Source organism: Mytilus trossulus, chromosome 12 (genome assembly GCF_036588685.1).
Source record: "Mytilus trossulus isolate FHL-02 chromosome 12, PNRI_Mtr1.1.1.hap1, whole genome shotgun sequence".
NCBI classification, from domain to species: domain Eukaryota; kingdom Metazoa; phylum Mollusca; class Bivalvia; order Mytilida; family Mytilidae; genus Mytilus; species Mytilus trossulus.
The window spans coordinates 7450553-7467538 of record NC_086384.1 but is presented as its reverse complement, the minus strand read 5'-3'; the positions used below and the strand labels follow the sequence as shown (position 1 = coordinate 7467538).

The 16986-nt window shown below is 31.6% G+C and overlaps 1 protein-coding gene across 1 annotated transcript; it reads right to left on the bottom strand.

The window, feature by feature from the left end:
• Positions 1–2494: 2494 nt before the first annotated feature.
• On the bottom strand, positions 2495–3571 carry LOC134693623 (galactose-3-O-sulfotransferase 2-like). The gene has a single exon (XM_063554462.1). The coding sequence runs from the start codon at positions 3569–3571 to the stop codon at positions 2495–2497; it is 1077 nt and encodes a 358-aa protein (XP_063410532.1).
• Positions 3572–16986: the final 13415 nt, after the last annotated feature.

Here is a 16986-nt window from a genome sequence, read left to right as displayed (position 1 = left end):
GAGTGGGTCGTTTTGTTTCACTGGTAAACGTAATTTCCGTCACAAATTCATACTGAATTATTAAAACAATTTTAAATTCCGCATAGCCCTAGTAAAGGAGACTTAAGCTGGGGTCACACATTCACAATTTTTACTGCCGTCCTTGACAGGACCATTCCCGATTAAAATTTGTCAAAAGTCGGATCAATATCTTGTGAATCGTGGATGGAAATTCAAACTTTAATTAAGATTTGTAGTTTTTTTTAAATCACGACAACAATCAGATATTGTTCAGAAAGCGTCGATATCCGATCGTTTCCAAGCGAATTTATCCCGATAATCCCGTTCTCAATCCGCTTTTAATCCGATTTGTATCTTTCGCCTGATAAAATTCGACCAAGTTTGTCACGACTGCGTCTCGATTCTACCGAATGTAATCCGACAGAGATCAGACAGTGACCAGACAGTGAACCGACGCTGACGGAAGTTATCCGTTCGAAAACAGTCGGCATACTCGAGATGATCAGTTACTGTCGGAACGTAATCCTATCACGGTCCGCTCTATCGCATTGCAAACGGCCTTGTCTGGTCTCAGTCGTATTGTATTCTGCAATTGTCGGGACTCTGACGTGTGTATTATTGACGAATTTCGAATTAATAACGGGACTGTTCCGGAATGGGTTCGGTAAAAACGGTTCGCAATCGACAAGATCTGGATGCAATCTGGACTCAATCGGCAGAAAAACAGCAATAAAAATTTCGCCAGATCATTTCCGTTTCACACAGGACACCGTCAAGTATACACAGAACATTGTTAGGATGTTGATCCGATACAGCAGAATCTGTCACGACATAGGCACGATTGTACTCCGACTAGACAAAATCGGCCAAGTTTTCCAGAATGTTACGGGACTCACCTAAATGTCGAGGTGCTTCATCGAACTATTCGGATCTCTCCCGACCCGTAGCAATTCGTTACGAACTTAAACGACTGCGTTCAGACAATGATAGGACATTCCAGATAATTGAGGATAGTAATCCGTCTTTTCAATTTTCGAATCGTATACCTGACTGATCTAAAACGGGAGCAATAATCGGCAATGTGTGAACCCCGCATTATATAGAAACGCTGGTATCAAATTTTTAATCCATTGTACACCTATGGAGGGAATGTCAACGTATATTTGTTCAACCTAACAGAAGTTCCAATGGAAACTTTGTTATAAACATTGTTAAAATATCTATTCCTGTTGGAACAAATATTCTATACCATTTACTCCGTTAGGAACATATACTGTAATATTTATTCCTGCGGAAATAATATACCAGAATAATTTTTACTTTTGGAACTTGTATTATGAAGGAACTTCTATTCCGTTACATTATTATTATGGATAAATGCATGTTGATTGTAAATAGTTATCAAGGTACTAGGATTATAATTTAGTACGCCAGAAAAGTAAAAAGAAGAAATCCTTATGAAGAGAAATGAAACAAACGAACAAGGCATCTACTGTTCCTATATATCTGTACAATCACATACTAAAATCTCGTTTAAATCATATGACAATTAATTTTATCTGATAAATGTTCAAGAACTTCGTAAAAATTGTGAAGCACTTCAAGTCACAATAAAAGGCAATATGTTACTGATTTAAACTTTGAGTTTAAAATGTTTGCTTGACAATTATATATATTTCATCCACTGAAAAGCTTATATTAAGCTTAATGACTCAATTGATAGCTTAATGAAGCAATTGTCTCGCTTTTATCAGACGAGGGGTAATAACCTGGAATTTTTGTTTTAAGTCAACGGAAGGCGTTCCTTGATCTATCAAATGTTATAACGAAGTAATTACTTTAATATATTTTCGCAGTCATATCATCAAGGCTATTCTGATAGAAATGAAACCACACATACTTTTTTAAATAATAAAATGTTCCGATTCATTTACACGCCATTTAAAAAAAATTATCACCTTTCCCACGTGACCACTAGAAGAAACTCTTCCAATGTCACCAGATTTCCAACCGAAACTTGTGTTTGTAATATTCATACTGTAGATGCAATGGAGATAATTATTACCCCCTCTCGACTTTCCCACACCCACATCCCTAGAATAAGCATCAAACAATTTGCGGTTTATGTTCCTAATGTCGTAACTAAAATCCCCTCCCCTTTCACGAATGTGAAGCAGTATCTATTAACCTTTCGGAGCGCTTGAGATCACCCCCAGTTTATGGTTGGGTTTGTTTTGCTTAGTCTTTAGTTTTCTATGTTGTGTCTTGTGTGCTATTATTTGTTTGTTTGTCTTTTTATTTTTTAGACATGGCGTTTTCAGGTTATTTTCGATCTATGAGCTTGACTGTCCCTTTGCATCTTTCGTCCCTCTTTTGCAATGTATTTGACATTAAAAAAAATACAGATACAATTACCTGTCAGTTTTATTTTCACTCAACCAATATCAAAGAAGCTTATAGTAATTAGTGTGTCTTTATCGACCGATGCAAACATTTATTTTGCCCTTGGATATTGCTTCTCTTTTATTTTTGTTACAAAATCCAATTCAGAAATAACGAATGAGTCACAAGTGCCTTGAGATATTTCAAATTTCTCGGTCCAATCTGACGATGGAATCGTAAGAACTGCCGAATTTCGATTGAAATTATGACAAAAGTCTTCTACTTCCTTTCTGATAGTTTTGAAATACAACACTTCTTCGTGAAACAATAATTCCATTTCAATTTGGCGCCAAAGTTTGATGTAAAAATGTCTATATAGCGTGAAATCTATGTTAGATAATTGTCTATACCTTATCCGATCATTCTCACCAACCTTGATATGTTTGTTATCTTTGTAAATATTCACATTTTTTCTGGTATAAAGTATATCCTTTGTAGACCATTTCAAAACTCGCTTTAACAAAACCAAAGACTCATCAAAATGTTCAACTATGATAACCAATGCAAATTCTTTGTCAAGCTGCTCAATATATCTTTGAATTTCGTTTCTTCTAGATCTGGAATTTAAAAGAAGGTCTAATGGAAAACCATATTCTATCGCCATTCTGTTTCTAGTTAAACTGTAAAAAGTATATTTTTCAATTGATAAAGATACGTCATGATTCTCTGGATCTTCAAGAAAATCTGTTATTGCTCTAGGTCCAGATATCCTAAATCTTTCAAACAACTTTGGAAAGTAATACATTACTGATATAAAGTGTTCAAACGGATCTCGAAGTGTACCAATGTAAACAGTGTCATTTGGAAGAATGTGTTCAAACGCTGTCCTGTTATATAAAACGTGTAAGCATAAAATATCAAAACGGGTGGATAATAATGGCATTGGCCGAATATTGTTCGACGTGACGGTTTCGTTTATACTTATTACATTTGGATGTATTGTACCAACAGCTGGAATGATAAATGTTAAGTTTCTTTCCGTCCCAAAACGTAACATCATATTCTGTATAGTTGTACTAGCCGCTTTGTGAACTTTAAGAAATGCAATATGACGAACTTCCGTTTGCAATGCATTTAATTGAATCAGTAAATCCCGCGTATAAATGGTTCCGAATGCAATATAAATCATGGGAACAGTAATGATCAATACCAAAACAGCAAATCGTTTCGAACTGTAAAAAATATTTAAAATAATCAAGAGTTTTTAAGACGATAAATTCTCCCTCTTCCTAAAAAGAAAAAAAAGCGAAAAACAAACTAAAACCAAATAAAACTTGATAAAAATAAAAAAATGAAAATGTTTTATTTCCGTATAAATAGAGCAATCACAGAGAGGTAAATTAATAGAACCTATGCTGAAAGTCTGATTATTGTTTATACTTTTATATAGGTTTAAATGTTTTAATCGTGTCACTGTACTGTTTTACCTATTGTAAAAGATCGTATGAAACAGAATTTATATTTATGGAAGGGTCTGTTACTTGTGCTGACAGGATGCAGTAAAATGGATCCTCGTGCGTTTAGTGTATGCCCTTTTATTTTAAAGTTAGAATCTTTTGCTTGTGACAGATCTGTCTCAACTTTATTTTTAATTCTTTTACTGCTTTTAATTTCTGTACCATTTAGTCTCTTGTGGGTAGTTGTCTCATTGGCATTTTTTTTCACATATCCTTAGTTTAATTTCAAAGAGATTTGCAAGAACAACGCACAAGTAATTCTTGCTTGGTGTTGTAAAAGAAACCTAAAATCTTTTCGAGTTTTCAACGCAAACAAAAGGAGAACTTCACGTTTTAAAACAAATTCAGGAAAACATTATGGCCATCATCATCCAGAAAGAAGTGAAATACTAAACTATATATACAAAGAAAGTTATGAATTGGGGAAATCTCTCCCAAAATGACAAATTTGAAAGACAAAACACATCAAACGAATAAAAGACAACTGTAATATTTCTCAAAGTTTTTTTAGTTCCTAGTGTTATTCGTATAACTTGATTGTCTTCAATATAGAACCGATTGATTTGTTCATAACTATCTTATCAAAATCCGGTCCGCAGTATTTTCTTACTTTTAGTAGAAGTGATTTGAAAAAACGTCTTGGTGTTATTTCTCGTTGGATTCATGATTCCCGAAGGTTGTTTCTCTCGCTCATAGTAAGTCCTATAGGGATTTGATCTACACTAATAAGCATATACACTAGACAAATAAATTTGGTCTATTTTAAAATGTAAATACAAAATTGATTAAATAACGGGGCAACAGTAGTGTACCGCTGTGAGATGTTTAACAATTAAAAAGCCAAACAACAATAACATTGAACAAAAAGCGCCATGTACAATATTATACACAGGTATATGAAAATAATTTTGTTGTAAGGTATACAGTTTAAGTATGTTTTGCAAATGTTTTATTTTTGTTTTATTTTTAAAAAAATTATACGAAAAACTGTATTTCTGCTTCGTTAATACAATTATAATTATAATGCTTCGTAATTATATAAATATTTATTACCTTAAGGTGGTACCTAACACTACAGGGAGATAACTCTGTAAAATCAGCAGAACGTTTTAATGACGTTGTGTTCATAAGGGAATATTAAGCTTCTCAATGATCAAAATAAGTGTTTGCCAAACTGCTATATAACCAGTGTAATTTTTTTGAATAAACGGTTGGTTCAATTTTTTTGATTTTTTTATATTTTTGTCAAAGGGTCAAAGTAAATACTTTTGTCAAAGTTTTAAGAAAATTAAACGAGCCAAATTAATTTTAGTTCAAGTGTAAGGTACCACCTTAAATAGAAAAAAAGATTTCCTTTTTCACGAGTTTCTTAAAAAGGAATCTTTAAAAAGTATTTGTGGGCGAGAGGTATCGCCACTTTTTTTCAGAAAACTCTAATAAATTTTGCAAAATGATGTAAAAGAAATCGGTGTTCTGGAAATACACCTGTATTTATGACGTCTTTAATGCATCACTCATAAAAGAATTGGCGAACATCTTTTTAACTGCAAAGATTGAAAGTTTTAGCATCTGTTTTCATAAAATTATCACAATATTATCGCACTAAATATTTTCAATTTTTATTACCTCAATTATAAGTTTCTAAACCACATCATTTTGGGATCAATACCAAAGATCAATTTTTCTCATTATTTATAAAAGTACCAAGATAAATAAAACAAAGTATGTATTATGCACGAAATGGCTTAGTATTATTTTATCAGGAAAACGTACATACATAGTACGTCACATTATACCATTCTCTTTGTTGGTTTCACGAATAAATGTAATTGTTTTCATAAAAAATTCTGCATGTTTTCATAGAATTTAACTTTTAGAAGGATATGCTTTCTAAAACCAATACTTCCGGAAATCAACTTACCGATAGAATGTTTTCCGCATTTTCCTTGCTTTGTATTTACTTCTAGCGTCTAGCGTTGTAGCATTTATATAATGCATCTTCTATTTCTTTCTCAATCAATTGTATATCTATCATATTTTGGCCCTTTTGTTAGCAAGAATTTCTATGTATATGTCCTTGAATTACAAAGAAATTGAACTGCATTGAACTGTATTGTCTGTTTCATTGGCTCACCATCTTTCATTATTATTTTGATTAGATTTTATTCATAGAAAAAAATATATTATAAGTGTAGAATATGTTACACTGTCAAACATTAACGAACTATATGCCTAATGATTAAATTTGTTCTAGGGAACGGAAGGGTCTAGGTCGTGTTAACCGTCTAGCGAATATGAATGATATGGACGTTTCAGCTGCAATTAAGTGCCTTTTGATATTAATTAAGAAGACATTTAATAAAACAACATGTGATATAGAACCTCAAAAATCCTTTATAGACTAAGAAATATCTATTATTTGAGAAATTTTGGATTAAGGGACTTCACAAAATATTTGCGTAAACGCGAATACTTCTAATACTATTTTAAGAAAATGGAACATTAACGAAAACGACTGTCACTACTTCAATGTTACCACTTTTTCATAATTTGTGACCATGTGATCTATAAAAAAAAAGTAAAATCACAAAAATACTGAACTCAGAGGAAAATCAATTTGGAAAGTCCATAATCACATGGCAAAATCAAAAAACAAAACGCATCAAAAACGAATGGACAAGAACTGTCATATTCCTGACTTGGTACAGGCATTTTCAAATGTAGAAAATGGTGGATTAAACCTGGTTCTATAGCGCTAACCCTCTCACTTTAATAACAGTCTCATCAAATTCCGTTACATTTACATGATGCGTTAAATAAACAGTCACAATCAATAAAATAGTCAAAATATGGGAACATCAGTCATCATAATTATGCCCCGTAATGATGAAACTGATACAAGACGTTTAAGCAACAAAATTATAGAAAAAAAACCTAAGCAAAAATTATAAGAGGTTTAGTTATAGGTGTTGATCTTTGCATTTTTTTCAGTGTTTGTGTTTATAGCGGCATCAGTCTCGTCTATTCTCTTTTACAAAACAAATGTTTTAATTTCAAAATTTCTCACTCAGTCAAGTTTGAGGGTTAGAACAGTTTTCATATGACTGAAGGTCTAGAATTTGGTGATGAGAGTATATTACCTGTCCGCTTTTGCATGCCGTCTTACTGGTCCATGCCCAGTGCGTGAACTGGTGACAAAATATTATCGCCCCTGTAAACAGTGGGCTCTTCTGACTAGAGGTAATTGGTAAAGAATAGCGGAAAATGGTGTACATTGTTTACGAGCTTGAAATGAGCTAACACAGACGAACTGAGACGTGTCAACGTAATGTGAATATGATAATGCACCAGGTAAATTATTAATTGTTAAGTTTATCACATCATCGTATCTCCATATGATAGGCAAATAAGTGAATTTTCGATTTTAAGTGTCGTCAGGGTTCAAACCTGGAATTATGCCAACCTTTCATTATTATTTTTTAATACTAACCTATAGTCGGAACATCTTGATCTTCTCCCAATTTGTAAAGTTAATTATGCTGCTTGACATATATTTTTTTGGGGAAAAAAAATTGATATGCAGTCAAATGTGGCAGTTTTTAATATTTGTTGCTATGTGAAATAAAGGGAAGTAAATTAAAGTAAAAGAAGGCGCACTTTTTCAAATAGTAAACAATTTAATTCAGATGCATAGTATTTTGTCAAATGATAAAGAATATCGTAGAAACTTGCTAGAAATTCATCTAATTTATAAAAGATATACAACATGACATACTGAAATCTGAAAATGGGTAAAACCACCATACCTTGAACAAATTCAGTTAAAAAAAGGGGGGGGGGGGGGGTAAAATGCTACGAAATTTAGATTTTATTTATTTTTTGTCGACAGCCAAAAGATGATTTGACATGTAACTAACTACTTTTTCAATTTCATTGTAAAGTAAAATTGGCTTTTTTTGGGGTCTCTGTTTATTGTGGTCTGATGTTTTCAGGTTCTCTTTGGATTGCCAAATAATATTATAATCATCTAATTGAATGTTCAAATTATTTTGCAGCGATGGTGTGTATGGAGGGAAGACTGTCATAAAACCCAACAGTTCCGGATGGCCCTTTAAATAATTGCTTAACATCAATAGCGATGTAAGATTTAAGTGTTTGATTTAGCACAGGTTTAGCCAGGTTTTCCTTGTAATTGTGGCAGAAAAAACACTAGACAGTGTCATGCATTGAAAGGATATCAAACGGATATTTTATGGAATGATTCTCATACATATAAAATCATATGCATAGGAATGTGGAGCTAGTGTTTTTCATGCAGCAATTTTTAATTTCCAATATAAACTCTGAAAAGACAAGAGCATAGAAATGTATACCAATGAGAAACATTCTTTGTGAATAAAATCATTCCAAAACTTAAATGTGTCATTAGTGTTGCATTATTTATCAGTAGAGATAATCAGATTCCAGTTTGCAATGCATTTAATTGAATCGGTAAATCCCGCGTATAAATGGTTCCGAATGCAATATAAATCATGGGAACAGTAATGATCAATACCAAAACAGCAAATCGTTTCGAACTGTAAAAAATATTTAAAATAATCAAGTTTTTAAGACGATAAATTCTCCCTCTTCCAAAAAAGAAAAAAAAACGAAAAACCAACTAAAACCAAATAAAACTTGATAAAAATAAAAAATGAAAATGTTTTATTTCCGTATAAATAGAGCAATCACAGAAAAGTAAATTAATAGAACCTATGCTGAAAGTCTGATTATTGTTTATACTTTTATATAGGTTTAAATGTTTTAATCGTGTCACTATACTGTTTTACCTATTGTAAAAGATCGTATGAAACAGAATTTATTTTATATTTATGGAAGGGTCTGTTACTTTAGCTGACAGGATGCAGTATAATGGATCCTCGTGCGTTTAGTGTATGCCCTTATATTTTAAAGTTAGAATCTTTTGCTTCTGACAGATCTGTCTCAACTTTATTTTTAATTCTTTTACTGCTTTTAATTTCTGTACCATTTAGTCTCTTGTGGGTAGTTGTCTCATTGGCAATTTTGTCACATATCCTTAGTTTAATTTCAAAGAGATTTGCAAGAACAACGCACAAGTAATTCTTGCTTGGTGTTGTAAAAGAAACATAAAATCTTTTCGAGTTTTCAACGCAAACAAAAGGAGAACTTCACGTTTTAAAACAAATTCAGGAAACTCTGAAAAGACAAGAGCATAGAAATGTATACCAATGAGAAACATTCTTTGTGAATAAAATCATTCCAAAACTTAAATGTGTCATTAGTGTTGCATTATTTATCAGTAGAGATAATCAGATTCCAGTAAGATTGTCCAACTGATGGTTTTTGTTTGTAATCATTTTTGTAAATCTTAGTTGTTTTGACAATCCGGGCTGTGCATGTTGCCCGACTGCCCCTTTCAGTGTGAAACAATATTTTGTTTATGATAAACAAAATCACTGATTCAAGACTGGAGCGGACCCCTTTTGGGCAGTTAGTGCGAATCCTTTAGGTTTAAACCATTACATGCAATACGGGGGAGGGGGAAGATTTTTTTTTACAGAGTCAAACATTTTTCCTAATAATAATACATTGAGATTTAATATATACTTTGTTATATGTAGTGTGTATATTAAAGTATTGCCAACAAAATTCATCAAATTTGGGATCATAATATTGTTTAAGAAAAACCCTTAAATCATAAAAGTTCATAATCTTCTGTAACACACGTGCATGGTTAATTCGGATCACATATTTTCTATTCCGATGTTAAAAGAATTCGAAGGTTCATATCATTTACAATATCATTCAAAAAATTTCTGGGATTTTTTTTTAACTATCAACGTTGAACCTCGAGGTTACATTGTAGTAAAAACGTTGAATGTAAATGATATGCACCTTTAAATCTTATATTGTAGGACTCATGTTGTTCAAACATAATGTGTTGATCAATTATGTTATGATGATTTTGATAAACTTCACATTAGGTAATCTTTCACGTATATTGATTACATTATATCGAGTTGTCCCAACGATATAGTTGTCGGTGTGCTCGATCATACGAATTTACCGACATTCATATAGACAAAATGACACAACTTTGAAAAATTCTTGTGACGAAACTACATTTCGGAACACGTTAAAAATTGGATACCCAGAAAGCTACATTATTAAGGTTTGATATATATTTTTTTCAAAAAAAAAGAAAAATATGCAGTCAAATGTGGCAGTTTTTTACACACCCCTATGTTGAACAATAGGTTGTTCAATTAACAGCATGTTTGGCAATTAAAAAATCATATATTAACACATTTAGCTTTAACATATACTTTATTTATAGTGGTTGTATAAAAGTTATATAATGGTTTTGTGTTTTAAGAGATATTCATCCCTATGCATATCTGGTTTTATGCGTAAATTGTCTTTCCTGTTTTTAGACCTTTTCTATCTCTTTCATCAGAAGAGTGACTTTTCTATTGTTCTAGTGTCACTGGAAATCCCACTGTGCCTCTGCTGGTGGACTGTTAGTCCCCGATGGTATCACCAGCTAAGTAGCCAGTACTTCGGTACTTGCATGAAAATACGGATTAAAATTTGCCGTTACAAACTGTTAAAAGTTATTATAAATTAAGGAATGTATCTCCCTCATTCAAAGCTCTGATTCCTTTCACGGATTTGGCTATACTTGTTGGCCCTATTGGATTATAGCTCTTGATTTTTCATGTTAGCTTTAGATTTCAAATATTTTGGCCACGAGCATCACTGAAGAGACATGTATTGTTGAAATGCGCATCTGATGCAGGAAAATTGGTACTGTTAATGTTATCACTATATATATCTTAATTAATATATGAGTCCAGCGACGGGGGTCATATGTTGGACAGGATTGACTTACTCTTCTACAGCATCTGAAACGACCGCCTGGTTTTTGGTGGAGTTCGTGATGCTTTGTCTTTAGTTTTATATGTTGTGTTTTACTGTTGTTTTTCTCTCGTCTTTTATATTATTTCTTTTTGTCGCCATGGTGTGTATTTTTGACTTATGGACTTGAATTCTTTTGGTATCGTTTGCCTCTCTTGTGTATGATTTTACTATATTATTATTTTCATTTTTAAAATGTAGCCAAATAGTGACACGTCCAACTTTCAAGATAGCTTGATTATAGAATTCAACGCAACCATCTTTTTCCATCAGTTTTTAGAATATGGGGAAGCCTCCGAATAATTCTGAATTATGGGTTTCAGAATTTATATGGATATATAAATGTGAATAGGTCGAGAAAACTGTAAATACATGTACAGACTTTCCCCAAAAATTGTAAAATCTGTTGACGTTTAATGTTCATTAAAAAAACTAAGACAAAAATGGCTTAGTTTGCACCTTTAAAACTACTCTGAGTATAGACTAACTGGTGCAGTTTGAAAATTGTAAGGCCTGGTAAACACTAGATATAATAAAGTTTTAGACCAGTATCATCACCGGAATTATTTTACCCGACATTTTCATAAGAGAGAATGCTTTTTTGTTCTATGTCATCGGTTTAAAAACTGATGAATGATCTGCATCTTTCTATAAGTCTATTGTACTATTATTTGTCTGTTTGTCTTTTTAGCCATGGCTTTGTCAGTTTATTTCCGATCTATGAGTTTGACTGTACCTCTGTTATCTTTTGCCCCTCTTTTCTATAGAAATGTAGTTTCTGACAGAAAATATAATCAACAAAATCAAATATGTTTTTCTTTAGATGTAGAAAGATTGTTGCTACAAGATTACCGTCTTCAATTTACCAAAGCCATCTATCAATTTGGTAAGGACTATTTGTCATGAGTGATTTGATTTAAATTCAGACTGTGTCTCATGTAAAACTTAAAATTTGACTGAAAAAGGTTAAACTGTTTTGAAAACACATTTTTCATTGCATAATTTATCATTATTTTTGACTGTTTAAAGACATCTGCTACAAGTAAATGCAATGCCTATTGATAATGCCTATCAATTTTTCTTGTAACATAGATAAGGAAAATGGAACAATAGCCTTATACTTATTACGTCTTTAAATAAGATAGAGAAAATGTCTGGATAGCAGAACTAGATACTGCAATGCCATATTGTTGCAATGATAACACCAAAATTTGTCAATTTAAGCCTGTAGAGTTGTAAATGTAATTAGCTTATTTGATACTACTTTGATACACCATCGTTGTCAAATGTAAAAAAATTATCATCGGCCTAAGGTAAAACAAAGTCTTCAAAATCTAGATCGCCCTTTGGGGGCTTTGGTAAGCTTCTTTCTCATATTCATCATCCGATAGGGTTTCATTACCCTTATTTTTCAATACATGTTAATTTGCTAAAATGTTTTAATGATTATGAACTCACCATATATACCAGGATTAAATTTTGTAATTACCCCAGACGGGCGTTTCGTCTACAAAAGACTCATCAGTAACGCTCGAATCCAAAAAAAGTTAAAAAGGCCAAATAAAATACGAAGGTGAAGATCGTTGAGGACCAAAATTCATAAAAGTTTTGCTAAATACAGCTAAGGTTATCTATTCCTGAGGTACATAGTATGTATTGATGTATTCAACATCAGCAACGTTCTACATCACATGGAGGTAACATCTAAAATTCCACTTTAATTCCAAAATCAGTCTTTTCCTAATACATCCTACAGATACACCAAAACCGTTGCACCTAAAGTATTGAACTATAAGCAAGAATTACAGAATCTTGATTTAGAACAAAGCATAAAACCCCTCTGACATGTGACTTTCTTCATTAGCCTTATATAAAAAGTCCCTCTGGTCATGCTATATATTACAGGGGATCTAAACATAGTTTAAACATCTCCAAAATGTGATATATCATGGCCCAAAGTTTAGAAAACTCCAACACATTTCAGTATTTTTGTTATTTTACTTTTTTCGGACACACTTTAATCAATGTTTTTGAAAAGAATCAGTTAATATAAATGATATTCTTGACTCTTTTGATGAGACATGTAAACCTGCTATTTTAAATTCGTTACACCTTAATTGCTTATTGTATGCAGATGACTTAGTATTGATGTCAGAAACAGCTGATGGTCTACAGAGGTGTATTGATAAACTATATAATTACTGTGATAAATGGGGGCTCCAAATAAATATAAAGAAAACTAATAAAACAGGAAAACTAGATGAAAAAATATTTAATATTAATAATATACCTATTGAAAGGGCTAGGGGCTATAAGTATTTAGGAATTTATGTAAGCGCAAGTGGAAGCTTTACAGAGGCTAAAGATGATTTATATAAAAGGGGACTGAAAGCTTTATTTAAATATAAAAAAAGTTTTAACTTATATAAACCTAAAATTAACACACTTTCACATATATTTGATCATACTGTAAAACCTGTATTGTTATATGGGAGTGAAATATGGGGATCTTCAGTAATAAATAAACTAAATAAAAATAAACACAATCTTTTTAAACTATGCAAGGACATGAAACAAGAAAGTGTTCATGTCAAATTCTGTAAATTTTCTTTGGGTTTAGGTAAAACATCTACAAATATAGCTGTATTGGGTGAAATGGGAAGATTTCCCTTATTTCTTGAAGTAATTTTAAATATGTTTAGATATTATAAATATATATTAAAGTCTGATGATATCCTTCTCATTGAAGCCCGAAATGTCTCTAGATCACTAAATAGTTTAAACAAAAATTGTTGGTATAGTTGCAATGCTATTCTTATGAAATATCTTGATATAGATCTTAAACTTATTAAAAATTCAAAGATGGATTTAAAATCACTAATTTACCGGAAATTAAAACAGAAATATTCTTGTATTTAGAAATCTGAACTTTACAATGATAGACAAAATAAACAGCATGGAAATAAACTAAGAACTTACAGATTATTTAAAGAAAATATTTATATGGAAAAATACTTATTAATTTTAAATGAGGAACAAAGGCGACTGCTCACTAAGTTAAGAGTCAGTGCACATAAATTAGAAATTGAAAGAGGCAGATATGTGGGGCTTCGAGTGGAGGATAGAATATGTAAATTATGTTACACTGAAGTTGAAGATGAAATTCATTTTCTTCTTCAGTGTCCTGTTTTAGAAAATAAAAGATCTGAATATATAGATTACTTAAATAATGTCAACAAAAACTTTAAAAGCCTCCCAAATAAATCAAAATTAATATGGTTAATGTCATCTGAGGATAATGTTATAATTAAAAGAGTAAGTTTATTATTGTGTACTTTATTCAAAGAGAGAAAATCAATTCTAGATACAGTTTAGTCACCGGTAGTTTGTCCATCTATATTATATTGTAAAACTATATATATATATATATTTATCTTTTTTGCAGATATTATTTGGGTGAAAAAGACTTGACTTTGTTTAATTGTTAAATAATCAATGTAATCAATATGTAATCACTTGTATGAAATTGAACTTAATTGTACTGCTCAAATTATTAGGCGTCATAATTGACAATAAAAAAATTGTATTGTTAAGACGCCCAAAATCACAATCATATTTAAATGGGGTTCACCATTGTTTACCATTTCTTGTACATGCGTTGTATATTATCACATTTTCATTGATGAAGTTCAAGTTGGATGAAATGTAGTTTAGAGTTTTAAATCTTTGAGTAAAGCCTTAGTTCCTTCGGTCTTTTTTAATTCTATTGACAGTCTGAAAATTGACTTTTTGAATTTTTCAAGCATTAATCATTTTATTTTTTTCCAATCAATAGACAACTTTCGAGTTCGATGCATTTCCGTCAAAAACTTTGGTTTGAGTGAACGTCACTCGTGCGTTTAGGTGCGTCATGACTTCCGTTTCAATGTTGAGTGAGTGGTTGAAAAACTATAAAGTTATATTGCACGACTATTTCAGCAAATCAAACTTTCATAATTGACAATCTGCACTGCTGTCATTAGGAAATTGTGATTAGTTACCTTCCGTACAAATATTATTTCTAGTTCACACTGCACAATGACGATCAATTAGACGCTTGATGAACATTTATAGTGCAGGGATACAGGCGAGCCCCTCTATCTGGTAAATGACGTCACAAAGGCGCGTATAATTGACGAGTTTTCTCCGGTGACGGATGAACTCGAAAGTGGTCTATTGATCCAAGACTGTGGCATATCAGGAAGACTGTAAATAAAGCATATAGAGGTTTACAAAATATAACTGAAGCTTTCTAGTGAACTTATTTTCAAGTCTTTTCTTCTTTTTTAATTTAAGGAGTTGGAGTCATATGCAATTAATCGTCATCTTTTTCTCACTTGTCTCATATTAATCTTTGATAAATTGTTCCTTTTTAAAAATTTGTCACATATGTCAAACGAGTATCAAATTTTTTATTAAATGTGGAACCCAACACCATAACAAAAATTAAATAAAAAAGTACACTGGTTATATAGCAGTTTGAGAAACACTCATTTTGATCATTGAGAAGCTTGTTATTTCCTTAACAATACATTATGAATAAAACGTTCAGCTGATTTCAAAGAGTTATCTTCCTGTAGTGTTAGGTACCACCTTAAATTAGAAATAGAAATAATTTGATCTCGATCAACACTATTTGTAAGTATACTAAAAATGGAAGGATAGTCGGAAACTTTACAAGACAAAATTAATACAGAGTTATTAAAGGCAACACTATTATACTTCTATTCAATAGTCATACTTCGATTAACCTAATAAAATCCGGTTAGCAAACTAAAAATGAGGACAACACATTTACTTTAACAGCGGACATATTAAGTAGCAAAGAATTCACCTCACCTATAAGAACAGCAACGTTTTTCTAACTTTATCATTAATCATCAATAACATAAATCCAGAAAAGGGTAGAACAAAACAATTCAATCGTCTAACCACTCTCAACTGAGCGCTTGTGTTTTATGTGAGGAAGGACACAATTCTAGATTTTCTCGCACTAAAACAAAAGTACAAAACTGAAACGGTGAATTACAAACATAATCGTCCTAAAAAAGACATTGATGTGGTTTCTAGCCATTGTTATTTCATAGTTTTTAGGTAATAACTTCAAAATAAAATTGAGAATGGATATGGGGATTGTGTCAAAGAGAAAACAACCCGACCAAAGAGTACACAACAGCCGAAGGCCATTTGTCAACTATATAATGTATGATACTGAATCATTGGAATCAAAGTGGTGAGAACATTTATAAAAAAATATCAGCAGCATGAATTTCCTAATCAGGTTATTTTTTTTTTTTCCTTTTTCAATTTATTTGATATATTATGCATCAACAAAACTTTCTTCATAGTATATATTCAAATTCAACCCGATGGTAATTGTCCAATTTGAAACAGACGTGTACGAGTTGTCCTACGCTTCAATTTTTTTTAACTGAAATTGACATTCACTAAACATGCATGCTGAAACTGACATGGTTGATTTTGTTACACATGTACACATTCAAGTTTTGTAAATGATGATTGTCGTCGTAGAAAATACTGCTGTTCATGTTTTTCTGTTATCAGAAAATTTAGTTACTAGTAGTTCTTATTGCTCTTACAAAATTTTTATAAACAAACAAAACGTATAAAAGTAATATTTAGTTCGCATTAAGTCAAATAATACGTCATTTAAATGCGACTGCAATACACATTCTGAGGTCACGCAGGTTCATACAACACTCATAACCGCAATACACAAACGTATTCCGACAGGAGGCGGAGCTTTAAAGCGATATCTGTATAGTATATACAGCATAGGGATATATGTTATGCTGTATCTATATAGTAAGACAGACAATTGCAGGATAAAAAAAAGATTTAAAAGGACAAAACTGCAAATCTTACACGTCATCCGAAAGAAAATACCCCGTCAAAAATTGCGTTTAAAGTGTCTGCCATTGTATAAATACTCTGTTTATTTACAAAATAGAACATTTAACGGAAATCTTTATACATCATATACTAACATACAAAATTATATTGATAACAGATCATTAGTTAACAAAAATATCAAGGAACATAAGCATCTGAAAATGTGATATTAGTTTTACATTGAACGATAATATTG

What these genes read in the sequence shown, in the direction of transcription:
- LOC134693623 (XM_063554462.1), bottom strand. Translation starts at nt 3,571, where the DNA reads ATGATTTATATTGCATTCGGAACCATTTATACGCGGGATTTACTGATT.